The sequence below is a fragment of the Amphiprion ocellaris genome, chromosome 2 (genome assembly GCF_022539595.1).
Source record: "Amphiprion ocellaris isolate individual 3 ecotype Okinawa chromosome 2, ASM2253959v1, whole genome shotgun sequence".
NCBI lineage: Eukaryota > Metazoa > Chordata > Actinopteri > Pomacentridae > Amphiprion > Amphiprion ocellaris.
Window position 1 is genome coordinate 37,899,578 of NC_072767.1, and position 23,431 is coordinate 37,923,008.

The window sequence follows — 23,431 nt, forward strand, 5'->3', positions numbered from 1 at the left end:
TGGATAAGAAGGAATTACCATCATTAAAAAATACAGCTATTTAATGTGGGTATTATTTACAGTTTTCCATCTTCTTTTCAGTGATTTTACTAGTGATTATCTGCCATTTAACAAAAGAGGGAGAATCTGTAAGATAACAGACAATTGTTAAAAAAAACCTGTTTTAAAAAAAAAAAAACAGCAGCAACACATGGTTTAACAAAACGTTTTCTTGCTCAAACCTGCAGAGAATCCAGATGAACAAATGAGACTCATTTTCAGCAATCTTCAAGTTTTTATTTGTTTACAAAGTTAAGATTGCAATTTCGTATAGTCCTTCCTTTAATGAGTAGAAAACCTTTTTAAAGAATTAGTTGAAAGGCACAAATTTTACAATATATACATTTGGATCTAAATTATAAATATATAGAAAACAAAAGCACAACCCAGAATAAAAGTGCTGAACACAGTTTTTTTTTGTTTTTTTTTTACAGAAAAAATAGGCTTTGTTTAAAAATACATACAATCAGTAGCATGTTTTTTGTTTCTTTTTTTGTTAGCAATAAATTATTTGAGAGTGATAACATTTATATAATATGCAAATGGTGGAGAAACGAGAAAGATGGTTACAGTATACATAGAGCAATCCATCAAAGAACAGAAACACAACAAGCTTGCAACGCTCAATCATAACCAACAGGAGAACAGTAACTTGATTATGCCATTCTTAGTGCAAAATGATAAAATGCTTAAAAGGCCTAACTACACAAATAAAGGAATCCCATTTAAAAAAAAAAAGCTTTTTCCTAACACTGCTGCCCATATCCCTCAAATGCATAAAGCTTTATGTTTGTGATCATAAAATACAAAATCAAAAGGCAGAACTTTTGCAGACTGATGTCTCGGAATGTGCCTGATGAGGAATATTGAAAGCAAAATGAAGGAGGAAAACATGGTGGGGTGCAGAATTAACAAGAATCTGAGATACTGTGAGTGAGTCAGTCTGATCCTAGAAACTGCTCTGAATCTGTTGGGAAGGGCTTGGACAGATCAATTGCACATTACAGTATAAACCCAGGTGCGAATCGACTCAAAAATCTGTCAGCATGAATTAAATGTCCAACAACTACAACACAAATTTAAAAAAACAAAACTGTCCACAGAAAAATAAAGTTTCTCCAAAAGAAACAGCCTTTCATCACTGCCCTAAGAAGGCATAAACATTTAGAATCACTGACATTTTCACAAGGACAAACGACAAACCCATCACATTAAGTCTAAAACATAAATACAGCAAGAGTCACAGCACAGAGTTAAGAAAAAAATAGCACGTATTCATTAGTTTCACCACTGTTATAAGGGGAAATGATATATTTCTGCTAACGCCCCGACATTACACCGCTTGTAGGTTTCTTCCTGAGATTGATAAAAGGTCTGATATCTTAGAACCAGTAACTTTAGGGGTGTCTGTGGAATACTTTGGTATCTCTCTGCGAACTGAAGGCCTGGCAAAGGTCTACGAGTTGGAGAAACAATTCTACTTTAGAAAAGCAAAAAGTGAAAGGAGCAGAAATAAATCCAGACGCTGTACAGCAGTACAGAACAGTGCAATCTTATTTGGTGGCAGGTTATAATAGAATTTTTTTTTTATTATAGCAATCTTGAAAACTAGTAACTTCCCTGACCAAACATGTCGTTAACTATTATAATAAGCAAGATAACGTATCTAAAATCTAAATATCCCTTAAATATAAATAACAATAACTTTTATAATAACGAAGACTAAAACATCCAGAACGCGTAGCGTCCAGCCTGTGAAAAAACGTACTTTACAATGGTTTGTATGCGTTTTAGAATGTGTTTTAACTAAAAGACGATGAAGTACAACAGAAAAAAGAAGATTCATACCATGCAAAGGTAACTACAAAGCTCCTGCCTGTTGAGCGTAAACAGTACTTAGGCATGTCTGTGTCAGAACAAGTGTAGAATAATGTTTTATTGCTTTTTGATCGCTTGAACTTCACCTGGCTTTTTGTCACGGACCAACTTCAGTGCATCGTTTTCACACACAGTCAGATCTCACAGGTTTTTAAATGTCATACACAGTGAACATTACATCCACGTCTTTTAAAAGGTTTTTACAGCATCGACGCTTGAAATGGAAACGTACGTATTCAGATATTTGTTATTTGTTGAACTCCTCTAGAACCTGATGTTCGAGAACACATATTTAGACTTACGATTTAGTGAGGGCTTTCTTTTCAACGTGAAATTCTGAAGACTAAAAAACAGATTTATATATTTATGTTGGTCAAAATGACACTTAGACACACACATACACACAGAAAAAAAACACTCAAGACTTTCCTGAGGAATTCCATATCAAAACAAAACAGGAGTCATGTCACCCAAACTCTACTGTCAGCTTTAAAAAAATGAAAGAAAACAAATGGGGAAGTTGGGATAAGATAAAACTTTTGGACATAATTTATATCCGTGCTGCTCAACCATCTGCCTCAAACATCATCTAACCTGCAGCAGAAAGGACACAAATAAAGGACACAGCCCTTCTTTTAAGAGCAGACAGTCGTACAAGCATATACAGGCTACATGGAAGCATCTTCCTGAAACCCAACACCAACAGAGAGGAACACAAACAACAACTAACTGACTAATTCACTGAAGGGGCTAAAAGTTAAATACAAATATACCATATTAAATTAAAATTAAAACCAACGCTCAAGAATACAAATCTATACATTAGGCTACATGGATTCTAAAGACTGCATTTATAGATTTCTCCAAAAAGGCACTGTTTGCAACAGCAGACTGCTCTTCCTCTCCCTTTTCCTCACACTAGTGTTCATACAAGCTGGAAGAGAAACAAGAGGGAGCATGTAGAAGAAATAATGACAACTGAGGCATTTCATGGCTAATCAGCTAAAAGATGGGTTTTCGCTCTCGTCTTCCAGTTCAACATCTGTTTTGTTTCACTCAAACCAAGCCTTGCATACAGGTTTTTTGTTTTCTTTTTAAAATCAAGACAAACAGCCATGAAGCGAAGTAACAGTAAAGCAAAAGTCTAAAGATGTGGTTTTAACTGGTGAAAGGCATTTAGAGCTTCCAGCAAACTTCACCAATCATACCTCGTAAAAATCAGCAGCGGGAGGTTTTATTAAAGATTTCCACACCTCATGGGTGAGCTTGTGTTTCGACAGCTCGTATGTTCGATAAAATACAGTTATCACGTTTTTTCTCTTCCACTTCCTTTATATATTTTTTCAAACAGCTGCCTTTTACTGTGGAGGACACACTTTGGTGCAGAAATCTGATATTGATCGAGCCCCGACATCACCTCGACAGCCTCAAGCAGGTGAACGCTACAGGTGGATGAAGAGAAGGGTGAGCCCAGCGCAGGACAGGCAGTGACTTGACTAAACGCCCTGAGGGGAAAGGGAGCAGGTCCAAGGGTGCGATCATAGACAGCAGCAAACAAGACGCAATCTGCTTCAAAAGACAAAAAAAAAAAATAAAAATACCAGTCCAGTACCACGTCCAGACTAGCTGTTGTCGTTTAAGCTCCTAGTCTTGCTGCCGGTACTGGATGACAGACTTGCGATCCGGCCCAGCCTGCAACATGCTGTTCAGAGCCTCGCGGACGTCGAGAGCGCCAGCGCTGCAGTGACCGTTGGGTAAAGAAACAGAGTCCGACTGCGGGAGGAGATAGGCAGCGGGGAAGCGAGAGGTAGGGCTGGAAAACAGGGAGGCAGAGGGTGGGTTGGAGTAGACAGAAACCAGGTTGTTTGACACGGCGGAGGTGGAGGACGTGGAGGAAGAGCAGGAGGAGGACGAGGACGAGGGGCTGGCTTTCTGCGTGGGCATCGGGGGCGACAGGGGCAAGTCAAATAAATCTAACAAGTCCTGGTGGTTGTTGGCCAACAGGTTGTGGTTCTGCTGTTGTTGCTGAAGTAAAATGGGCTGCTGTATTTGCTGCTGGGCATTCGGTGCGCTCTGAGAGATGAGAGACTCCAGATTAAAGTCATCTGAGAATGCTGCAGAGTTGCCTGTTAGAGTGTCCAGACTCAGCCCGCCCTCGGTGCTGTCTGGAGAGGGCGACGGTGAACTCACAGTCAGGTCCAAGATGTCGTCCAGGGGGTTCTTGGAAGACAGCATGGTCTGTTGGAGCGGAAGCAAGGGGTTCTTCAGCGGTGAAAAAGGGGATGCGAAGGACTGCGGGTATAACTGTAAGAAATCGAGGCTAACTGTGTTGGTCAGAGGACCCTGGTTGGTGGTGGTGGAGGAGGAGGTGGAATTGTTGGGCCAGTTGTTACGGGTCCTTTGCTGGGTTGGATTTCTCTGTAAGGATAACAGAGATAAGTCATATTGGGGGTGATGTAAAGCAGACTGGCTTTGGGGCTGCATTCTCTGCAGCTGAGAGATACTCCCAGTTTGAGTCCTTTGCAGGGCGTTTTGGCTCAGTTTCTGTTTGAGCATGGGGTTCTGGGCGAGAGTCTGAGCGAGGGACTGGTTGAGCATGGACTTCTGGCTGAACAGATTCTGCAGGAGATGTTTGTTCTCCTGTTCCATTTTTCGCTTGCGCTCCTCAGCCAGGCGCTGCTCCACGGCCTGCTGCTCCTTCTCCTTCCGCCTCCTCTTCACCTCCTCGTCCATCAGCAGCAGCTCCTCACGAACACGAGCAACACAGTTCTCTGGGATCTTGATGCCTGAGAGAGACCAAGAGTGCAGTCAGTTATCAGTGAGTTAAATCCTCAAACGCTCCCTTTTCAAAATACCTGATAATCCAAAGTCACATCTTTATATAATGGATACTTCATTGAGAGACTGACAAGAAAAGTAGATGCAAAGGCAGGTTCATCACAAAATAGTCAAAAATGTGAGCTCCTGAGATGTGTGCTCTAATATATGATTCTAAAAATACATGTGTAAGATCTGTTTTTCTTTAAATCTTTGTGTAATCTGTGTGTACTGCACAGATACGAACAGAGCAGATGCTAAATGTCTAGTGAACTTCCACAAACTTGTATTTTTAATGTATCTTGAAACTGATTCATGATTTCCAAAGTGTGTGTGTCAATAAAGTGCTTGTAGAAGTTCAGCAAAGTCAGATTAGGAAACATAGGAACTGTTTCATTTCCTCAATATATCAAAAACATGCTTCAGCACTTTGACAACATCTCATTTTACCATCAAAACAACTCACTGACATCTAGAAATTCAAATTAAACTCTGTGCCAAGTCTGGAAAATGTTTTAAAAATCAGTACAAAACATGCACAGTGTACTAACCGACTTGCTTGTTATGCTGTTTAGTTTTAAGGCGGACGATCTGGAGGATGCTGGAGCTGGTGATGTCAGAAACCACGTCGGATACACGCTTCCACACCCGCAACAGAGCTCCACACAGCATGTGGTACTGACGGAGGCGCATTCCCTGCAGACACTCTTGGCCTTCCTCGATTTTCTTACACTTCCCATTCCTAGAGAGAGAGCAGAGAAGGAATCGTCAAATTTTTTCTGCACAAAACACAAGAAACGTTTTGCAAAACCACCTCACAGTAAAACTGTATGGAAGATTGAGGGAGTAAACATTCACCAAGAGACAGCAACATTCATGAATTTGAAGCACAGTTCACTGGTCATCTGCTGATAACATGTGAGACTTGGAGGCATTTTTCTTCATGGCTAGTTCTCAGGTGATCTGCAAATCCTTGGGAAAGGCATCTGACCTTAAAACCACCCTGACTGAATCCTAACAAGTACCAGCCTGATTGGATGCATTGAGCCATTAATCCTGAGAGAGTCTGAGGATTCCTACTCACCAGTTGGCGTGACTACACTTCTTGAAGGAGAAGGTGAACTGGTTCTCCCAGCTGTCCCTAGCTTCCTCGGGAGTCACCTGGAAAAAGAAAAAGCACGACACCGTTATCGGCTAATAGCCACAATTTGTTAAAACACATTTTAAACAATGCAGAATGGAGAGAGTTATTTTCAACTTCAAATCAAAGGTCATACTAGAGCTTGAGCTCATTTATAATCATTGATTGTGTCAGAGGAAAAAAATGACTCTTGTGCTCAGTGGGCTTCTAGTGAAAGGTCATTAATCATCACTCTGTTGTTCCCATTGCAAAGGGAAACAAACGCAGCTTTAATAAACAACTTGAATCTAAACAAATGCACCACACTTTACTCATACTTCTAATTCTAATGACCTGCACTTATAATGGTAAACAGTTTAAAATTCCGTAACATGTTGCCACGCAGTTGAGCTCTTGGGTTGCCTGGTTTAGCACACTTGAATGTCCACAAGGGGGCAGCAGACTCCATATAAATACTTTAGATCCGGTTTAGTGTGTGTACTCAAAACAGAAGTGATTGAGGAACAGGTCAGTCCAGAAAATGTCTGGCTTTCTCTTCTGTCAAACCTTCCTCACAATCGGTTAGCCAGCAAAAATATGATCTTTTATGAAAACATAAACATTAAAATGAAATCTGTTGTGTGGACAGCAGGATAAAGTCACAGACATACAGAACCAAGTATTACTCTAATGGGTTCATCGACTGTCAGTTGAGCCTTTACCTTTCGGTAACGTTGATGCAGGTTGTCGAGACTCTCAGGGTGAGTCTGCTTGCCGATGTTGGGTTTGTAGACGATGAAGTTCTTGCCTCTTCCTTGCTCAGCTAGCAGCACACACGGGTGGTTACCTCGCAGCTGTGGAGACGGATCCAGAGAGTAACTTTTATTAGCATGGTCTTAGGGACAGAGAAAATCCTTTCTGTGGCCATTCATTAATAAATCCTCTACATATAGGGACTTTTCTAGCACAGACTGGGTAGAGTTTGCATATTATAACATTGACTCACCTTCTGGGACAAGTAGAATCCCTCATCAGGACCGCTGAGCTTTAGTGACCTGTTGTAGGCCTCGTCCCAGGGCATACCTCTGTCCACACTGATCTGCAGGGACAAAAAGATCAGAGACTTAAGCATGTGCTGTGAAAGAGAGTTAGCCAAGCAGATACCATGTACTGCCGGCATAAAGCTCTGTGACTTTGTCAAAGAAACCCAACCTTGCTTTAACAATACGTAGACAAATACAGTTACTTATATACAATAAAGGAAAAGAAAACTACACGCAGGCATGTACCCAACACATTCTCTATACTTGTTAAACTGCTCCTCGTGTGCAGAATTCTGCTGGGCTTTCAACTATGAAATGTCAAGAGCAGGTTAGTCTGTAGACGTCGGCTAAAAGCAGAACATACCAGTAATTACCCTGTTCCCGCCTCCCAGTAGTATCTACATAGACTCCCCAACCCCATACTAAGCCTATATGATCACAGTGTTTCTGCTAGCGACGTGACATCAATCAAAACTCACACACTGCAGACATTACTTCTTGAGTTACCTGTGGGAGTGCCAGTTATGTGGAAAAAATTTCTGTCTGTATGCAAAAAGTGTATGCAGTGCAAGTCTCATCAAGAAAACCTTGAAGAATTGATAGTCTGGTATTTGTTAGGTGAAGATGGCTTAGAGGTAACTGAACATGGGGCCTAACCTGGGAACTAGACTAGTCTGAGAGCTCATGTTTCATTTTGTCTGGCAGAATGCATCTGGCCCCCCTCCCGTTCAAACAGATATCCACACAGCCTTGCTTTTGTCAGGCCAATCACAACTGATTATTTGTTAGAGGGACGGTTTCATATGACGACTGTAAAGAGGAGCGCTGGTAGTGGATGAAGCTGAAAGATGTATCAAAATGAAGTGTTTTATTTCACTTGACATTGAAAATTCTTACCTATTTTTAAAATAAGTCAGGAAAAAAGACGTTTATTTAGAAATCAACCACTTCACTTTAAATTGAATCGCCCAGGCCTAGCCTTGAGGCATTTTGGTCTGTGGTCCTTGTAAATCAAAAGCTGTTAGACTAATTCACATTTGTGCATTTGTCTGGTGATGTTATGATACATAGTGGCGCACTGGGCCCCTGCAAGTCCTCCTATTTTTAACTCTAAAGAGAGAGCAAGAGATTTACAGTTTTCACTGACAGAACCTTTTCTGGGTTGCTCAAGTTTCCAAGCAGGTAAAACAAAAGTGTCTATCCTTTTCTGAAAAAAATAGGCACATCTTAACATGAGCTTTTTTGTGGCTATCAGCATACAACTACCTGCTGTTCTGCCTATTTTAAAATATCAACCTCAACCCCTTTTTTACGATGGGCAGTTTATCATTCCTTTAGTGCGTTTAGTTTCTCTTTCTTCAAATCAAAGGCTGGACATTGCAGGCTAACTCACAGACTGATACCATAATGTCTTTAGTAACAATAGCCTCACAAAACATATAACATGACATAAATCATATTCCAAGAAAATCCTCCTCCTGACACCTGAGATGATTTAATGTGGTTCCTACCTTATAAAGAACAACCTGTCCATCCTGAGGATTTCCAACTGTCAAGAAAGTTTCCTGCTTCTCTTCATAAATCTCATCGTTACCTGGGGCAAGATCTGGCAAGGACATAAAGGAATAAATGAGAGAAGATTAAATAAAACACCTAAATAAATCAATTCTCAAGGATCCAATGTTATTCAATTCCAATAGGCAAAATATACTGACAAACTTAAGTAAAGTAATGAAAATTACCTGTTGTCAGTGTGTTGCAAGCTGATATGACAAACAATAACTTTAGCTGCTGTCTTGTGTCATTTCTAAAAGTCTGTCAATGTACTGTTTTATTATTTTACCTTTGGTGGTGGGGCTACCACACATTTACAATATGGACAACATTACTTTAAAACAATGCCTAAAACCTTGAATTTTGAGTTACACTTGATCTCTTTCCATACCTAGGATTCCCATGTCATATTTGCCCTCCTTCTTATCTTTCTCAATTAGGTAGTCAAAGTTGTCAGTGAAGTACTGGAAGAGATAATTCTGCTTGTGGACCTCCAGGCCCAGGATGCGATTTAGGAACTTTGTGATGCTGCAGTCTGAGAAAAAACAACACAGAACAGTTAATGTGGCTGATTTTGAGCTGAGCGATGCTGAAAACTGAACACGCCTGAGGTAAATTTCAAAGCAGGCGTGTTGAGCTCAACTACACTGCATGCCTTTGGGTTCTTTACCTTTCTCAGTACTGATCCCAAAGCGAGGCTCCTTACAAAAGATGCCCACATCCATCATTCCACATTTCATGTCTGGAAATAAAGGAAAACATGTTATGTTTTACTGTTGAAGGAAAACAAATTTTTATCTGGTGAAGATGTTTTCTGTTTACAGGTGCTGACAGTCAACCAGAACTCTAACATACCTCTGAAGAACATGGCTTCACCCCCAGGATAGCCTTTGGGAGGGGGCACCTTGTTCTCTATGTGGCCAAGAATTGCTTTGGTGATTTTATCGAGAGCCTTGGTACCGTACTGAAAGAAAAAAAAACATGCATCTTGTAGACAAATTCTCTCAGATCAGATGACTTAATCCGCAAACTAAATCAACTTTTGACATAAAATACACAGAAATCGACAGATCTTGGACAGCTACAGACACTTGAATGTCAGAATATTATTTTCAGAGCTGGTTGAAGTTGCCTACCTTATTCTCAAAATTGTACTTGCTCAAGTCTCTGGATTCAGTTGCTCTTCTGTCTCCATGAGTTAACGCACCCTGCAAGGTGGATTAGAAATTAACATTATTAGTACCATTAGAAGTAATAGGTTTACAGCCTTCACAGCATCATCACACTAATGCACCCTGGCACAGTGACGCGTTTGCTTTTGATCTGAAAAGGCAGAGCGTCTTATTCAATGTGGCTTTACAGCTAAGCCTTGGGATGTATTAGCATTGCAAATGGTTACTACTATAGAATTACTATAGGATTAATATGCACTTGTAGTGGGTATTTGCAGTGGTTTTATAGACTCATAAACCATAAATTCTTCTACATCTGATAAACTTCACATGATATTCACAGTGTATGTTATGTTGCATTAACTTGGGGAATTTGGAAAAATACTTTAAAATTACATCACTTGATTTCAATCAAGTCAGTTCAGCATGCATGTTAAATTGGTCTGATGGAATTCTGTGACATTTTAGTGATGGGTGTGGCACTAAAACAGAGTTGAAAACAACAGTCAAATAAACAAGGACTTTGCTCTGCAACACACATACACTCGATAGTGTGACTATGTGACGGTACAGCCTGGTCGTTATGCACAGTGTCAGAGGAAGTTGATGGGGTTCAGGTGTGAAAAGAAACATTTTTTTAACCACAAACTGACAGTATTTTGATCATCAGCAGGATTCCAAGCAGTATTTTGCAAACAGATTAAGTCAAAGAAAAAAGTGAATTTAGAGACACAACACAGGGGAAGGATAATTTAGATTTAGCCAAGTCAACAGCAGCCCAGCCTTGTAGCCAGCTGCTGACTCACTCAAAAAAATGCATTGAGATACCAAAACAAAGGGATGTTTTAGCCACATATGACTTCACTGCTGATCTGGAGTCAGCCGGTTATAAAGGTATCTGGTCGTTTTGCTCGAGTGACTTCGTTTGTGTGCACTTGTGTTGCATTGGATTCAAGCAGGCAGATAGACAAGATGTGACCTATTCCTGATACAGATTTACCATACGCGGTTGGCAGACGCAGGAGCGACTTCCTGGAACGGCCAACCCCTTGCACCCTCCTTGCCCTTTTCCCAAAAGAACTATCATGCTGTGTCACTATGGAAATAAGCGGCTGCTATTGCAGAAATACATCAATAATTGCGGAAAATATCTGTGGACTTATAAATTATCCAGAAAAGCTCTTTTTTGCCTTTTCTGCTTCATCAGTTTTCCGTTATTGAGCCGAGGAAGGGAAAGACCCAGAATCTCTTGAGGTTTGCGGAGAAAAGCTGATGGAACTTCAAGGGAACCAGCAATGAAAGGGACTCTACGGGGAGCTTCAAGACAAAGGAATATCCCAGTGAACAGGAAGGACAGAGGGTGAAAGCAGGGTGAAGAAACAAATGGCAGAGTCACTGGCAATCCAAAGCACAACAATCAATAAACACAAAACAGAAATCCTCTCTGTTTACAGTGGAACAATTCTTCTCACACTCCATAAGACCAGAAGATGAAAAGGATTATATTCCCTTGAGACAGATTTTAGTGTATTGAAAGGAAAAATAAAGGAAATGGGGGACAGATAATTGTGGAAAGGAACAGGAGCAAAATGCAACACACACACAAACATATCTGTAATGCTATTATATTTACCAGACTCTCTAGTCTCTTAGCCACAATGGAGGCAAAACGTCTCTCCCCAGCTAACTCTGAGATGAGGAAGATGTACTCTGGCGCCGTCACTTGATTGGAACGATGGGTTCGACCTGGAAACACCAAGAAAAGATGTCAATAAGACAACATGAACGTTCAGAACATTCAGAGAGATAAAGACTGCAGCCTGATCGTGTCCCAGTGTTCAGTTTTTCAGTTCTACTTATACTTTTAATTTAAAAAAAATTATAAAGGGACTGCAGGATTCTGTCCGGCAGCTCTGCTTTCAACAGACTTTATTGGTGTCAACAGCCAGCCAGACTGACATAACAACATTTGAACAAGCACAAGTTATTGATTTCAGTTTAAGGCAAGCTACAACCAGCGACAGAATGGCAAAATAGTTGGAAATAGAAAACTAAGAAGGGGATATTCTTGATGATGTGACGGGATCTGTTCCATTGAATGAAATCTGATCTTGACACTGAGGGAGGAACCGTCTACTAGAACAGCTGGTTATTCACTAACAAAAACAACAAAAAAACTTTCCATGAGGTTTTTCTGTGGAAGTCTCTTGGACTACTGTAGATTATCTTATGAGTAAAACACAGTGTCTGTTTGTACAGCATGTGTGCTTGCATGAACACTAACCTGCTAAATAAGAGCAAAACACTAACCGAATTCAAAAATTTACTTCAGCAGTTTGCAAATTAATACCAAGAATGAATGAATGCACAACTCTGTGACGGTGTGTAAGTTTCAACACACAAAATTAAGTCTTTGTGACAGAAGAGGAAGAGAAAGTATTTTAGTACATCTTTGTGCCTTTCAGCAAACCAATACAATTTTTTATTATTCCTGATATGAATTCAGACCATACCCCTGAATGACTGAAAGAAACCACGATTTCTAATTACCAGCAGAACTTCAATAAGACGTTTTGTACATATTGCAACATAACACAAAAGTAGGAAATACAAGACGGCAGGCTTCCTTTGTCTGACCTTCTTCTGACCTTGAGGCAGCAACACCTCTTCTACAAATTTCTACATTTCTAACAGCCTTTGATCCCAGCGTTTCCACCTTGCACAGGAATACACATATGTAGCAGGGAGTACATAACAAAAAGCTGATGTAACCCTGACGAAGAGAAAAAGGCAAATCTGTCTTTCAACCTGTTGCATCATGCATCAAGTGCAACGGCAGAAAAACTTGAACCTTATTGATAAAATTGGCCGCAACATGTTGGTTAAGACTAGATGAAGTCTCTGACAGTTTTCTAACAGTAAAATAGGTAAGAATGAAGAAAATATTACTGATTTGCATGTAAAACCCAGCACAAAACAGTAACTACTGCTAACCAGCTTGAAAAGATTTAGTCTACAAAATGTTCCCTGACTCCTTGTAAAAGTTGCTTTCAATAGAAAAAAATAAAGAATATCTTTTTCATACGATTGTCAGGCCCTAACTCCCCTTTACCTTTGAAAGGCCCATTGTAAGATTACATTTCCTGACTTACCGAACTGTTGAATAGCCCTGTCTGCACTCCAAGGTAGCTCCAGGGTCATGTGGACCCTACGCCTCTGGTTTTTCACTCGCTTATCTGCCTGCAGGGAAATCCCAGAGCTGGCTGCCTCTGAGATGATGGCCACCAACTGCAGGAGACAGGTTTGGATTATTGATGGAGATCTTACTGAACTATGTCTATTAAGTGACACTGCTTTCAGAAACAGATTAGTTGCAGCCATTCAAGTCATGAAAACAGCTATTTTGTATGGCTAAATCTATTTAAATGCCGTATCTGACCTTCTCTCCGCCCATGAAGCGGTCTTTTTCCTTGAGGTTGATGTGGTCAATTGTAAGACCTTGCTCAGCCCGTGACTCATAATGAACGCTGCCGTCAGGACGTCGCACCACACGACCTTTACGTCCAGTCATCTATAGACAAAAGAAATTGAAGATGTTGTCACCGCAAACAAAAAAAGCTCGTAGCGATGACAACGAACATGTGAATCCCACCAGCAATATTTCATCAACTTAAAATGCGTACCTCAGAGACTTTATCTGGTCCTCCAAACTTATCGATGAGCTCATCCAATGTATTGAGAGGTAGTTCTTTTCCCAGTTCTGATATTTTGTTGAGGAGGCTCTGTTTCAACTCCTCTATCCTGGCTATGAATACAAAGCAGAGTAGAACATTAACTATAAAACCCTTGCAGGTCAGAATCATTAAAATGGCAGGGCATGTAAGGCTATTGTGTTAAGTGGAAAGAAATTCTGTTGTCTGGACTTGCATCTGTTTGATGCACAGACTTCTGAAAAGGCAAAAATATCTGACTGATCTTCTCACGCATCACTTAAAGGAAAAAAATGAAAACCTCCCTACCTGTCTGGCAGCTAGTGTGGTTCACAAAGATGACATCGTTGTCATTGTCTAGCAAGGAGTCTGGTGAAGAGTTGGAGTCTGTGTCCATGCCATCAGAGTCACTGCTGCTGTCGTCTGTGATGTTGATCACACCGCCGCTGTCTACCGTGTGCTTGGGTACTTTCGGCTGGCGACCTCTTGGCTTTCCTGATTGGTAGCAACAACATATTATTGGAGTAAAAAGCAAAGCAGTGCCAAAAATATTTGTGCTGTTTCATGTACAGAGATGATCAGAAACCAAAAACAGATGCAGCATCTAAGAATAAGGCTGTTTCATTCGGAATTAAAGATGCCAATTGCTACACAAGCAGTATATAAATAATACTTTGTTGCTAAATTACACCACTGGAAAATTGTCTGAAATGTCAGTTTAGCACCAACAACCTACTATAAATGTGAAAACCATAATATAGCAACTGTTCACACATAACACTATTTAGGGGTACACATGCTGGTATGATGTGACCAACGCATCCGATTTACTTACGTTTTCTTTTATTCCCAGGTGCCTTTTCTCTCCTCTGTTTCTCTGAAGGGAAATGCTTCGTTACAAGAGACTGGAATACTCCCCTGGAGCAAAGATGAGCAGAAAAAAGAGTCAGAAACTTCTATTCTGACAGCAAAGCAATCGAGACAACACAAGGCAGCTGTGACAGTAAGACACTTTGTACATTCCTGATTTAGCCTCATTATAGCTGTCAGGTGTTGACAGGCAGATGAATGTGTTGTGTGTGATCTAATGTACTCAGACTTTTAGGTATGTCTGCTGCCAAAGGTTTAAGGTCAGCTAAGTTCAGAGCATTCAGTCCTTGCTTATCTTTGTTTTTATTGGATGAGTCACAGTCAATTAAAGCGATTAACAAGCAGAGAGTCCTCCTGGTTTGACTGAGGATAAACGGCGAGGACTTAAACTGTACAGATTGAGTACAGAGAGTACGTAGTGAGGACAAGTTCTACTCAAAATTGACAAATTATTCGGTGGTTTGATGATGCAATAAAAAGAAATGGAAGAAACCCAGAGATTACTACTAAAGACTACTCCAGAACCCTCTTGGATGAGACTTGAAACGTCTTCAAAAAACTAAAAGAGAAGTCCAGTAGCTTTGTCACTGAAGCTCCTAGGATTATCATGACTTGGATGCCTGTAGATCTACACAGACATAACCACAGACTATAGTCTCCAGCAAATGGACAATAATTCTTCCAAGCATGGTCAAAAGTATCAGAAAGGTATTAAACCTTCTTGCTTTCATGTAAAACTTTGCTGCTGTGACTATGCATTTAGCTGTTGAGGCAGTGCTGCAATGCATTCTGTCATTTTTGTACATGTTCTTTAAAATGAATCTATCAACAGAGAAACACTAAAAATCAGACAGACAAAATACTCTGTTTCACTCACTCTGCTGCAGAAACAAATCTGTCAAGATGTCCGTCATTCTCATCCAAGACTTCTCTGGTGCGAGATTCTCCAGTGGACTGAAGCCCAATAACGATGCACTGTGTTGGCAAAAAAATTAAGTGCACATCAACAAACTGAGCATGTCCTCGGTGCTACCCGAAGTAAATTTCAATGACGACTCTTTTCTGGCACCATGATAGCAAACATTAGAAAATCTGAAGCAAACTCAAGTCAACTTGTTCACACTAAAACACAAAAAAGTCTGACTGGTGCTTTTAGCTTCAACAAATAACATCCATAACTGCTATTCTTGAGCAGAGAATGCCAAGTACTGATTATGCTTCAAAACAGAGCTAATTTACCAAAAAAGTATAACGTTTCTGTCCTTTCAGTTCTCCACAGTTCTCCCTGTGTATATAACATATATAGAATTTCAGCTCTTGCTTGGACCTTCATCTGATAACCTCTTGATTATATACACTACATGACTCAGTGTTCAGCAGTGTGTTGTGCTGACCTTTCCTGCCGCCAACTCTTTTTGGGCCAGCTCCACCAGGCAGCGGACCTTGGCAGCAATACAGAGGTATTTGAAGAAGCGCTGGTGAGACGACCAGAACTGCCCCCACAGTGACTTCCTGCTGACCAGGCCCAGCTCATCGGCTGCACGCATGAACATTAGCAATGCCTCAGCCCACTGGACACAAATTCCAGACATGAAATATGAGTTTAACATATCAAATAAGATTTAAATGCATAAATATTGCAGGCACAGTCACATAATTCTCTTTTGTGTGAGGCACAATACTCACCAGTTTGGCAGCTTTGTTATAAACCAGTTTGAAGTCACTATCCAGTCCAATCTCTTCGATGCGGAAAGACACACCTGAGAAGCTCAGTTGTCTGGCAATGTACATCCCGCTTACTTTCATGTCCATGGCAACAATCTCCATGGCCCCGACACCTCTGTGTACAAAAGGCATATACATTATTTAACATTATTAAATCACAGATGAACCAGCAAAAACCACAATATGATGGTGAAGAATTTTCCAGTAAGCACGGCGATTTGAAGATATATATCCACATGATTGAAAAGCTCTGGGAAAACATAAACACTTCAGAATAAATTTGACCATACAAACCTCTTCTCGATGGCATGCAGGAAGTCATCAAAGGTTCTGAAGGGTGTGCCCTCACCCCAGATTCCCAGGCGGCTCATATAGATCATGTTCTTTGGCTCAGAGGCACCTGGAAGTGAAACAACAGAGACATGTATTTTAAAATCTTCTGTTATATTGCATTGTGTGTATGTATGAGTGCGTAACTATTTGTACTAGTCTACCTGTGGCACTGGCATACACCACCCTGGCCCGTGGCAGCTTGTTTTGAAGATCAAGCACTGCCTTGCCCATCTTTGTAGATGTTGCATTCTTGGCTTTGTGGCATTCATCAAAAATAATCTATAATTGTGAGAGGTCAAGGGCAAACAAAAATTGTGATGATGTGAGGATATTCAAATGAAAGCAAGAGAGCACACGGAACAACACACTAAATGCTGATTTGCACTAGCTGTGACACGCTGAGATGAAAGGATACAACTCCATCAAAGTCTGGCTTGCACCAATCCAGGATCTGTTTAATTCTCGTCCGATGCTGCCCTCCTGCCTGGCTCTCTCCGATCAGGGCAGAGTAAGTTGCAAACAGGACTCCTTCTGAGGTAGCTGTGTCTCCATACTTTATCTAATATAGCAAATCAAACATTTAAAAGTTGAGAATATGATTCTTTGTTTCATCTTCTGCTTTAACAGGAGCCAAGAGCAAAACTAATATTTGCGGCTTGAAACATTAATTCCACCTGCACTCACCTTGTTTAAGGCATGCACAGGAATATTCGGGGCATCTATGTCTTTCAGATCCCTCTCTGCATCAAATTTCAGGTCATTGGATATGCTGAACCTGAGGGCAGGAACGGGAAAATCTGTATTCAGCCCGCTTTCACACAAACCAGTTCCTAAATGCTCAGTATAACCTGGCATGCAATTGGATACAAAGCTCTGTCTTAAAAATTAGTCTTTTCAATCATATGAACTGAAGCTGTTTCAAGCTAGTTTAATAGTGCCACTCTATGTAGAAAATCTCTCTCACCATAGTGCTTTCTTCCTTCCCTTAAGGTAGTTCTCGAGGATGATTCCCGCCACAGTGCGTCCCTTTCCAACCCCTGCCCCATCTCCAATCAGGAAGCCTGCCCTCTGGTTGTTCTGGAGGATCACCTCATGTTGCTGCACGAAGAGCAAATGCACGAACGAAAATGCCGACATAATCACAACATTAATCTTTCATAGCTCTAAAATGAATAAGTGCTTTATGTATTATGCACTCTTGTGTACCTGGCAGGCATAGATGACAGCCTCTAGCTGCAGAGCAGACAGCAGGCCACTGCTAATAGTTGACTCGGGTATAGACAGAGTATATGTGATGTCAGGAGGAGGGACACTGGATAGCGTGTTGGTTTCCACCACTATGTCGGGATGAGAAATTCCTATAGTGGCTGCAGACAGGAAAAAAGACACAATGGCTGTTTAAAGAAGGAAAAGTTTTATAAACATGCTAACAGGAAACAGCATGACCATCATACTATATCAAGAAATCGGGATGAATTAAGTAGTGGCATACATTTGGAAGGTCTGTACTCAGCATATGTGTCTACATGTCCCAGCTCCTCCGTCTCCTCTTCCTCTGCATCCTCTTCCTCCTCTGGTGCTGCCTGGGTTCGCTGAGCCTGGAAACACCATAGCGACTTCAGTAATGCAATTCATTATAGTAACTGGTTTAGGAGTTATGTTTCAGCTTAGGGGGAAGTTAATAAAAACACAGCAGCTGAAAGTTAGAAGCAGGTTAGTTAGCACAGCACATGTAGACCTCTTTATCAAGAAACATTAACCAGTATGAGAGGAAAATAACAAAAGGAACTGAAAAAATACATAAACCAGATAAAGCAGAATGAATAAGAGCTTTGAAACATGTAATCATGGAACTGAAGACAAAAGAGTGCTCTACATATTCAGGCAAAGTCAGTTTATTGTTATCTGAGAAAGTGGAAATGCAGAGGATTCCTTTTTGACAGACAGGCGAATATTGAACTGCCTCTTCTGTTGTCACATCAGAAATTTAAAATGACAATGACAGTACATTGTATTCTATATCGTCTATGCAACATGAATTTGTAGAATGTTCAATTTATGCATTATGTAGCAATGCTTTCATCATCTATGATAATACAGACTCAAAAAAAGAGGGTGTAAGCATCGCAATTTCACTTATCTAGTACTAACTTCATGTACTGCTCTGTCAAAATTTGATCCTCAGAATAAAATGCGTATCTGTGCGTTAGTGAGAGCAGCTGATGAACTGGCTCGTATAGTTAGAGAGCTTGGTTTAATTTTAACATCAGACTGGAGAGATTGGTGTGGCTACCTGGAATCCTCCTAAAGGTGGTGTGCTGATAATAGCGGTTATATCATCCAAACTGGCCAAGCCTTGAAACCTGCTGGTGCCATTCTGCTGTCAACAAAACATAAAATGAAGAAATGCCAACTCAAATAAACATTGGACCAAATGCATAAGAAGACAGAAACAAAAAAAAAATGGAGCAATCACAGCATGTGTGTTTCTATATACATGTGCATGAGAGCATATGGGCACTTGGTTGTCTTACAGACCAGTACTCAACAAAATGCAATTTGTTGTCTGGCAGTGAAAAGCCAGCTACAACAACAACAAAAGGCAGATGAAGCTGTGTATGTCGGGGAAAATGGATGAAATGAGGGCAGAATGAAAAGGAAAACATGAAAGGCTTTCAGAAAGCAGCAAAAATAAATGTACTCTTATCATATCAAAACGATATCCCCAGATCCATCTAATTCAAAGAAAGCTCACCATCAATGCAAACTCGGCTGGAGGAACAACACAGAATAAAATTGCTTTTCTTAGATCACCAACTTGGAGACAGTAAAGTTACATATAAACCCCTAGTTTGTGTATTACAGAGACATCAAGTGACAAAATCAGTGATCAATGAGAATTTTGACAAAAAAAGCTTTCAAAATTCAATACATTTTTAAATTTTCTGTTGGCAAAACTGAAGAGAGAACAACACCTGTATAAAATGTGTAAAAACCAAGCAAACACTTACTGATATTGTAGTGTCACTGAATGATTACTGATCCAATGATTATAAAGATTGTTTGTGGGTGCAGAGACTAAGACAAGGATGGAACAGGTCAGTTACAGACGATGACAGGCTAAACTAACTCCTTTATGCAATAAATGGACAATAAGTTTACATAGGGTTAACCATTTAACCACGGTACCAACTGACTGCCTTGCAAGTGTTCTTTCAAATTAAATATTAATATAAAAAACTATCTTTTTCTGTGCAAATTACATTGAAACCTGGGTGAGATTGAAGCGGCAGCACAGGTGATATTGTTTACATATTTTCCTAAGAATGAACACGAGCCCATTTACACCATGAAAGTCCCATCAGAGAGTGAAGCATGGCAGTGAGCCAGGGCAGCACTCCTGCTGTTTACAGCATAAGAGGGACAATGTGACCCTTGTTTGCTGTTTGGTGTTTAATGCCCACCTCCCCTGGTAAAGACATGCATGCACTGATTTAAACACATTTGTATTACACAACAGCTGTGAGAGTTGTCGACGTGGTAATCAGGTTTTTTAGTAGTGACGTGTGTGAGAGTTTACCACTGACCTCCAACTGGCTCTGTGCTGGTGTGGTGGTGGTACTAGTGTTGACGTCCCAGAGCGTGGGCACTGTGTCTAGGTTGTCTGTGCTGATGAAGGACTGGGTATCAGCATACTCCGACAGTGAGTCAGCCGGAGAGGAGAACAGAGAGTTTGTAGAGAGGTCATCAATGCAGGACAGGTCCTAAAGGCAGAGACATACAGGAGGCGTTAAGTTCAAACTCAAACAGGACAAAATTTAGGGCAGAGAGAATAGAATAGAATAGAATATTCTTTATTGTCATTATACAATGTATAACGAGATTGCAGAGCTTCTCCTTTACAGAGTTGAGCTTATTGATATTTCAACATAGAGAAAGTGAAATGCAGATTCCTAAATTAAAAAAAAGAATATAACCACATCCAGACACAGCCCATCACCATCACACTTTTTGCAAACACAGAGGAGGACTATGAATCTTAAGTATACATCCTACAGCAGACACACAACACATCATACAGCACAGGAATAATGTGTGTACCTCTGAAGGAAAAAAGGCGTGAAAGGAGCATGGACAGGAGTGAACCTTGGACAATAAAAGTGCCACATTCATTTTGGATTTCAGCCTGTACTGCAATCTTTTGGGAGTAATATGAGTAGCCTAAACAAAATGTAATCACACACAGATGTGTGAGAGTGAGCATGTAAAATAGAAAGCGAGGGGCAGGCATAATAAGGCTGCTTGTGTGTGTGTGTGTCATTTCAGTTATGGCTGCCTTCCAGTCGCCCCTCTATTCATATCCTTTCCAAGCCATTAGCATGCCATGTTCTTTAACTAGCCTCTCGCAGGCACCCCTGGGCCCCCTGAGACTTATAAACATGGATGTGGGGAGATAGGGATTGAGTGATGGCGGTGGTGGGTCATGGTACACAACGACAAACCATACAGAGGAGAGACTATTTTGGAAATGGGAGTATGGATTACTGTGTGGGTGTGTGTCTGCCTGTAGTCTATGGGTAGGAGTGTATACATGTATAAATTTAAACACTCTGGGCCATGTGTGGAGATTCCCACACCCCCGTGTTCCAGATACACCCTCCAGAGGACCACGAAGTAGCCTTGAATACCACCCAAACATTCTAGCTTGCCAGTTCATTTTACTGCTTGCCTCATCTTAAGGGGATTGTTCCACATTTTAGGAAGCATGCTTACATCACACAGAGATTATTACCACTTAATGTCTGCAGTGTATGTATGAATCTGCAATCACCCTCCAGCTAATTTAAGCTAGCAGAGGTCCAGAAAGATACTGGTTCCAGCTAAGTAAAATTCAGGCACATAGGTCCTCTAAAGAAGAAAATCTTCAAGGTAACGTGTTTATTAGTGAGCTTCAGAAAGAGCCGGTCTTTTTGCTAAAGAAAGTTAGCTGTCTGCTAGCAGATGATTTATATTTAGCGTAAATGCATGTGATTTCATGTATGTAACAGTCTTTTGATTCAAGTCCCAGCAAGAAAGCGAATAAGCATATTTCTCAAAACTTTGACCTTTCCTTCATGGTCTAGTTGTCTCCAGAGTTATTTTTTTCCTGTAATGATACTTTATAGACACTAGAATTCGTGAGAGGTGTCAAGGCACAGTATGCTCCTGAGAGTGAAGATGTGCTCCCAAAGTAAAAAATAAGCCCAGAAACAGAGATAAATGATTAGCTGTGATGCTGACTCCATTCAACAATCTGCTGCTACTGATTAATGCTGAGAAATTGTGCTGCCTTTGGCCATAGCTGCCTGTCAGACATTACTCACAGTTCAGCAGAAAATGTTTCACAGCCATGAGAGGAAAAGATGTAGTGCTGGAAGTGTTAACCTTACGACATCATGTGGGAATGGGGAATAGTGAGAACAGTGAATAGCAGACAGACAACAACCGGCTCAGCCCTGTGTGTGCTTACATACACATGAATATAGTTTTGCCCTCTGATGTTAGAGAGGCAAAGCAACCTACTGACTCTAACAAGTGAATGTTTGTGCTTTGAAAAGAGTGCCTTTTCAAGGGTACAGCACTCAGCTTATCAGTGTGTGCTGGTAGCTTTATGATTATGCCTTGCTCTTCAACTCTCTCCCTACCTTTCTCTTAAATTTTCTTCCTTTGTTTGTGAGTGTCTTGTATGTGTGCGCTTCCTGAGGGCAAGATCAGGCATGAGCTCTGCAAGCAAGCTCTCCAAAGTTGCTTTACCCTGCAGACAGTTAAGTGGAACAACTGGCTTTTGTGCAGTGACAGCGTGGTAGATGGAGACAGTGCCCTTGTAAAATACCACTACCACTCACAAACACATAACCTGTCACTTTCTACCACCTTTCCTTTCTCTAGTTTTTGTTTACTCTGTCAACTGTGTATCTCATCCTATTCTGTGTCCTCATTCTTCGCTCTACTCCCTCCTTTCCTGGCACCTCTGACTGAAGATAGATGAGTAAACACATGGCTTGGAAAAGGGATACCGTGTCACCAGAGGCATCATTCCATGGAAGCAAAATTGCAGAAACACACAGATAAGCAGTGACACATTTATTTCACTGTGGAAAATAGCTTTGCTTGTTATTTTTGCAGCAGAGTTAGCCACAAACATTTGATGAAAAGTTAGTTACAAACAGACTAAAGGTACTTGCACAGAGTTTATACACAAGCACATAAATTACAATTTAAGCTGTCACAATAGCTTTCTTCATAACGGTGGTTATAGTTATGGAAGTCTTAGAAGTAGGGCCAGTGAAACCAATCCAATACAGTTTTGGTGGAATGCAGTGAATATCACCTGATGTTCTGTTAGCTGTGAGTGATGTATGTGGTCTGGTGTAGGCCCGGCTTAGTAAATGTGAAACAGGTAAAGAGGATCAGACCAGTGTGACTTTTGTAAATTTGTGCGTCTTTGTGCTTGAGCACAAGTCAGGTGAAAAAATAGAGGTTGGGGAGAAGATTGAAAAGGAGGCAGTGGGAGCAACAGGGATGGTAAATCTGTTATGTACTTCCCATCTACATTTGCTAACTGGCTAAATGTCAACTATTTTTCTTAAGAACCGCAGACTCCACCTTAAAAACCTTAATGACTATAATGTGCTGCATTACAATAAATTAAATTCAAGCTGAATTCAGTTGTAAATCACTTTGTTTTACAAATATATCATCTGTGTTGAGGCCTGTCGGGTATTGTTCTGTGTTGCGTTATGACACAACTTCTAGGTTTTCTGCATCATGTAAACCCATGTAACAGGGCGTACCATGCTAATACAGTGTTGCTATTAAGACAACAAACCTGATAATGGGGAATGACAGAAAAATGCAGCCATTTGGTTGCTGCTAACCAAGATATGTCCAACCTCAGGACCATGCTAATCGAGCTGTTAAGCAGAGCGTAACAGAGGCAGCAGTGTTTGTCCCCCAGCAGGCCTATACCCAGGGCTACTTCATCTACTGCTCCTAAGAGTGGGCCCTGCCAAGCAGAGATAAGGCTTGAATTCCAACTGCTCTGATGGTAATCTGGCTCCTTCCACAGCACACAGCCTCACAACCATATAACTACTAATCCTGCCTCTCTCTCGCTCCCTCTTTCTTACA

The 23,431-nt window shown here is 40.8% G+C and overlaps 1 protein-coding gene across 5 annotated transcripts in view; it reads right to left on the reverse strand.

Moving 5' to 3' along the window:
* Positions 1-1,616: 1,616 nt before the first annotated feature.
* si:ch73-63e15.2 (protein strawberry notch homolog 2) overlaps positions 1,617-23,431 on the reverse strand; it is a 62,826-nt gene continuing 41,011 nt past the window's right edge. For 3 of the 5 annotated variants that reach the window (XM_023292524.3, XM_023292527.3, XM_023292529.3), the window contains 28 exons: positions 19,849-20,025; positions 18,555-18,641; positions 17,754-17,859; positions 17,468-17,628; positions 17,226-17,359; positions 16,946-17,036; positions 16,677-16,820; positions 16,423-16,540; positions 16,223-16,328; positions 15,890-16,043; positions 15,598-15,774; positions 15,081-15,178; positions 14,169-14,251; positions 13,643-13,828; positions 13,307-13,428; positions 13,063-13,194; positions 12,776-12,911; positions 11,257-11,369; positions 9,588-9,659; positions 9,307-9,415; positions 9,122-9,193; positions 8,843-8,986; positions 8,409-8,503; positions 6,861-6,953; positions 6,577-6,708; positions 5,819-5,895; positions 5,286-5,476; positions 1,617-4,703 (listed from right to left, as the gene is read on the reverse strand). In XM_023292524.3, the coding sequence (XP_023148292.1) occupies positions 3,562-4,703; positions 5,286-5,476; positions 5,819-5,895; positions 6,577-6,708; positions 6,861-6,953; positions 8,409-8,503; positions 8,843-8,986; positions 9,122-9,193; positions 9,307-9,415; positions 9,588-9,659; positions 11,257-11,369; positions 12,776-12,911; positions 13,063-13,194; positions 13,307-13,428; positions 13,643-13,828; positions 14,169-14,251; positions 15,081-15,178; positions 15,598-15,774; positions 15,890-16,043; positions 16,223-16,328; positions 16,423-16,540; positions 16,677-16,820; positions 16,946-17,036; positions 17,226-17,359; positions 17,468-17,628; positions 17,754-17,859; positions 18,555-18,641; positions 19,849-20,025 (4,452 nt within the window). In that variant the 3' untranslated portion in view covers positions 1,617-3,561. The remainder of the gene's footprint in view (positions 4,704-5,285; positions 5,477-5,818; positions 5,896-6,576; positions 6,709-6,860; positions 6,954-8,408; positions 8,504-8,842; positions 8,987-9,121; positions 9,194-9,306; positions 9,416-9,587; positions 9,660-11,256; positions 11,370-12,775; positions 12,912-13,062; positions 13,195-13,306; positions 13,429-13,642; positions 13,829-14,168; positions 14,252-15,080; positions 15,179-15,597; positions 15,775-15,889; positions 16,044-16,222; positions 16,329-16,422; positions 16,541-16,676; positions 16,821-16,945; positions 17,037-17,225; positions 17,360-17,467; positions 17,629-17,753; positions 17,860-18,554; positions 18,642-19,848; positions 20,026-23,431) is intronic. The other 2 variants (XM_023292525.3, XM_023292526.3) reach the window with 2 other exon arrangements.